At 29.0% G+C, this 1,146-nt stretch overlaps 1 protein-coding gene across 1 annotated transcript; it reads right to left on the minus strand.

Moving 5' to 3' along the window:
• Positions 1 to 38: 38 nt before the first annotated feature.
• Positions 39 to 1,146, minus strand: EDI_288280 (uncharacterized protein; the record flags this gene model as incomplete). The annotated part of the gene is made up of 1 exon (XM_001740508.1): positions 39 to 1,146. A coding segment is annotated over one exon (1,108 nt), but the record flags the coding sequence as incomplete, so codon positions are not given.

Below are 1,146 nucleotides of genomic sequence, written 5' to 3' on the forward strand. Positions count from 1 at the left end.
AATGTGTCTTTTCATAATGTCTGGTACATGTATTGAATCTATACTTGAAAATCCAAATATTCTTTCCCTATATTTGTTATTTCTTTTGTTCCTTTATATGATACACATGTTAATGTTATGCATGATTCAAATGCAAAATCATCAATTTCAATAACAGAATCTGGAATGTTTATCGAAGTTAATGATATACAATGTGAAAATGCACCTTCACCTATATATGTAACAGAATTAGGAATACTTATTGCTGTTAATGACGTACAATCGTAAAACATATACTCACTAATAGATGCAACAGAATTGCCTATAACAATTGATGATAACGATTGACAACCACCAAATGCTTTTTCTCCAATATATGTGACAAAGTCGGAGATAGTAATTGATGTTAATGATGAACAATTATAAAATGCAGAATTCCCAATAGATGTAATATTATCACTCATATTAATTGATGTTAATGATGTGCATGAATAAAATGTATTATCACTAATTTTCGCTACAGAACCAGGAATCTCGATTGATGTTAATGATGTACAATGAGAAAATGCTGCTTTACCAATGAATATAACAGAACTAGGAATATTAATTGATGTTAATGATGTGCATGAATAAAATGTATTATCCCCAATATTTTCTACAGAATTAGGAATACTTATTGTTGTTAATGACGTACAATGTGAAAATGCAAAATCATCAATTTCAGTAACAGAATCTGGAATGTTTATTGACGTTAATGATGTACAATGCGAAAATGCACTTTCACCAATTACTGTAACAGAAGGAGGGATAGAATATGATGTTCTTGAATTTCCAATTGGATATTGAATTAATAATGTCTTGTCTTTATTGTATAATACTCCATCAAGAGATGAATATGATGGATTTGATGTGTCCACATCTATTGATGTTAATGACACACAATTATAAAAAGCATATTCACCAATTGTTGAAACACTATTTCCAATATTAACTTTTGTTAAAGATGTACAGGATTCAAATGCATAGTCACCAATAGAAATGATGTTGTTGCTAATGTCAATAGATGATAATGACGTACATGAATAAAATGCAGAATTACCAATGGATGTAACTGAAGTGGAAATAGCAATTTTTGTTAAGAATTTACAGTTTGAAAATGAATCCTCT

Source organism: Entamoeba dispar, genomic scaffold, assembly GCF_000209125.1.
Source record: "Entamoeba dispar SAW760 scf_1105229462985 genomic scaffold, whole genome shotgun sequence".
NCBI lineage: Eukaryota > Evosea > Mastigamoebida > Endamoebidae > Entamoeba > Entamoeba dispar.